Source organism: Pteropus alecto, unplaced genomic scaffold, assembly GCF_000325575.1.
Source record: "Pteropus alecto unplaced genomic scaffold, ASM32557v1 scaffold21, whole genome shotgun sequence".
NCBI classification, from domain to species: domain Eukaryota; kingdom Metazoa; phylum Chordata; class Mammalia; order Chiroptera; family Pteropodidae; genus Pteropus; species Pteropus alecto.
Genome location: NW_006436282.1, coordinates 8,100,589 through 8,103,602, shown reverse-complemented (window position 1 = coordinate 8,103,602; position 3,014 = coordinate 8,100,589). Strand labels below are relative to the sequence as shown.

Below are 3,014 nucleotides of genomic sequence, written 5' to 3'. Positions count from 1 at the left end.
GTGGAGACAAATGTTTATATGACTATAGTTTCTGTAACCTTGTCCAGAGATGTCTTTACTACTGACTGATTGTCATATGTGTGTGTTTATGTGTGATCCTTAAGCCTTGTATAAATTGAAATTAAGAGAAAGAAACTGATTGTTGGGTATTTTCAAACACTACTGCAGAACATTCACCCTAGCTGTATATTTTAAATGGCACATTTCGACTTAGAAATGGTCCTTGGTTCTTATGTATAATGCTTGAAGTTGTAGCTACAATGTTTAAATTTTTTCCCAGTTGAGTAATTATTAGATAACCATGGATAAATATATTAGAATCTTAAATTTTCTTTTGACATTATTAAGCTATTAAGTATAGCATCTGATGGCTTTTCGAAGGGCTAAGTAATTACCCCACACATTAAATTGAACTTGAGTCCTTAGATTCTCTGTCTTCTGTTATATAACGAGTTTCTATTTGGTGGATTGATTTGGGACTTCCCAGGAATGCTTAGAATGGGCTTCAGTAATTTCCAGCTGAAGTCCTCCCTGTGCCAGAGTTAGAGGATTTTAAGGTTTAGGGCCCTAACCATAGCTGGAAAATAAAAGCAAACAGGATAGGAAAACACTGCCATTGTAGAGTGGCACTGTAGTTTTCTCTAAGAGGACAAAACTAAGCAGGTCCTATTTTCTTGTTTGATGTAACTGTGGAAACAAATGCTCCTTCAGGGAGCCATACATTAGTTAAGATCAGGCTTCCTTTGTATCCCTTATCAACTTATAATCTTTTGATTGTTGCCTGTTTTTCACCAGTGAAGAAATAGTAACCCACACTAGCTTATCTCTCCTAATCACAGACTCACAGAGCTAAGGGCTCTCTGAGCTTTTAATTCCCTCTTAGAGGCCTAACAGGGTGGAAAGTAAACAAAGACCAAATTTGCAACCTTCAACGTTGCTAATTTCCTCTGATGTCAGAATACTTAAGCAGGCAGGACCTGGGAATTATTTGATCAAACCTGCTTTTAATCTAATGCATGCAGAAGGGCTGTGTCTGGAATGATCTGCAAAAGGACAGGCGTCCCAGGAGAGCTTTATGGAAGGTTTCCTCTTTCAAAAACAGTAGCTTCCTCATTTTAAACTCTTGGATTGGCTTTGTTGATAGAGTAAATTCATAAAGAATAGTTTTCATGCTTTTTAAATTTTATTTTATTTGGCCAAATATTGCTGACCGGATGTGAATAGTTTTCTTTGGCTTTCTGTTTGCTGTATTATTAATTGGCCAAATGCCTTCTGTTATTTTAGCTTTACTAGGAAATAAATTAATAAAAGGTCATTATTGGGAGAAAGAAAAAAAGAGGGCAGAGCATTATCTGACTTGACACACACTCCTCTATTACTACTGGTTTAAGAAAGTAAAAACACAAAAGAACAAAAGACCCAAACCCATGAGGTTTTTAGATTATGAAAGACATTTTTCTACAGTAAGAGTTCAGAGAAATTAATGCCAGAGATTTTTAAGTAAAGAATTTACTAATTTGAAGATATCTAAATAATGGAAACTCAGTTTTCCTTTTAAATTTTACTCACAAATGTGTGGATACTTTAAGGCAGCATATTTTTGACGGAGGTAAGTAGATAAAGGAATCACACTTTTATTTACTCCACATCTGAAATATAAGTTTTTGATTAGTTTTTGTAAAATTTTATCCATGTAACTAAGATAGCATTGCAGACACTTAATTACTAATTCTGTTTTAAAGGCTATTAAAAGACAATGTACTTTGTCAGAGTAGATCAATATTCATCATATTATTATTGAGAATAGATTAAGCTAAAAACATTTTTAAAAGTGTTTAAGTGCATTTAGGCAGCAAGTAAACATCTCTGCGGTTTTACTATGTTTTTGACATCTGATCATAAATACTGCTCCCCACATAAAGTAATTCAGAAGACCGCTTAAAATAAATTATAAACTCTGATGCTTATTGTAAATATACACTAAAAATGACATGCCTCTAGATCTAGCATTTGACTCCTTGGGTGACGAATTTCAATGCTTGTTGTTTGTCATGCTGAAGCCTGTCGGGTGATGATTCTTTTTATTGGTGTATCTTTCCAAACATATTTCATCACACCATGTGCACGGGAGTTCTTTGGGCGGGTATGGTGCATCTGTGTGCCCCCTTCTCCCCTTCGTTCATTTCCTTTCTTGCCCTGGCGCTCTCGCCTCCCCGCTGCCTCCAGCCCGCTCTCCCTCATTTGGGCTCCGGCCCCCCCTTCTCTCTCTCTCCAGCTGGCAGCGGGGGCTGCGCTGCCTCCCAGACCTCCAGGACCTGCTCAGTCAGCTGGGGCCCCCTGTGGACCGCTGCCTCCCTCGCCACTAGGACTTGCCACTCTGCGCGGTATGGCAGCCGCAGCAGCATCCCCGCCAGTGGCGGTGGCAGCGGCAGCCACGGCCGCGGAGGACGCTATTGTTCCCTGGTGTTAAAGGAGCTTTCTTTCCTTTTCATCTGAAACGAACAATAGCAGGGAAGAGCTTTGCTTTCTGAACTCCTTGGGAAGACGTTCCGAGGGCGAAGAAAGATTCCGTGCCAGCCGCGTTCCGGATCTGGACCTTGGAGCAGCAGCACACGGCATGGGGCTGCAAGCGAGGCGCTCCGCGTCCCGGAGCCCGGGAGCTGCGGGCCCGCGCCGGGGCGTCCTGCAGCTGCTCCCGCTGCTGCTGCTGCTGCTGTCGCTGCGCCCGTGCGCCTGCCGGGCTGCAGCTCAGGGCGAGGCTGAGGCACCCACCCTCTATCTGTGGAAGACTGGTAAGTGGGACGGAGTTCCCTCTTCTTCCTATCTTCACATCTGGGTCCACATTTCAAAACTGCTGAGCTTCAGGAGGGACCTCTGTGTTTCTTGATGGCCCGGGTGTGCTGGGATCTTAAGATTTAAAGTACGATTCCTAGGAAGTAATTTAGGACACATCCGATGCTATTGGGGAAGAAAAACCTAACAACTAAGAGTCACTAGTGAGTTATTGGAACGAT

The 3,014-nt window shown here is 42.0% G+C and overlaps 1 protein-coding gene across 1 annotated transcript in view; it reads left to right on the top strand.

Moving 5' to 3' along the window:
• The first annotated feature begins 2,617 nt into the window (after nt 1-2,617).
• The window catches only part of THSD7A (thrombospondin type 1 domain containing 7A), a 353,421-nt gene continuing 353,024 nt past the window's right edge, over nt 2,618-3,014 (top strand). Inside the window, 1 exon segment of the mRNA XM_015589436.1 lies at nt 2,618-2,792. Within this exon segment, the coding sequence (XP_015444922.1) occupies nt 2,618-2,792 (175 nt within the window).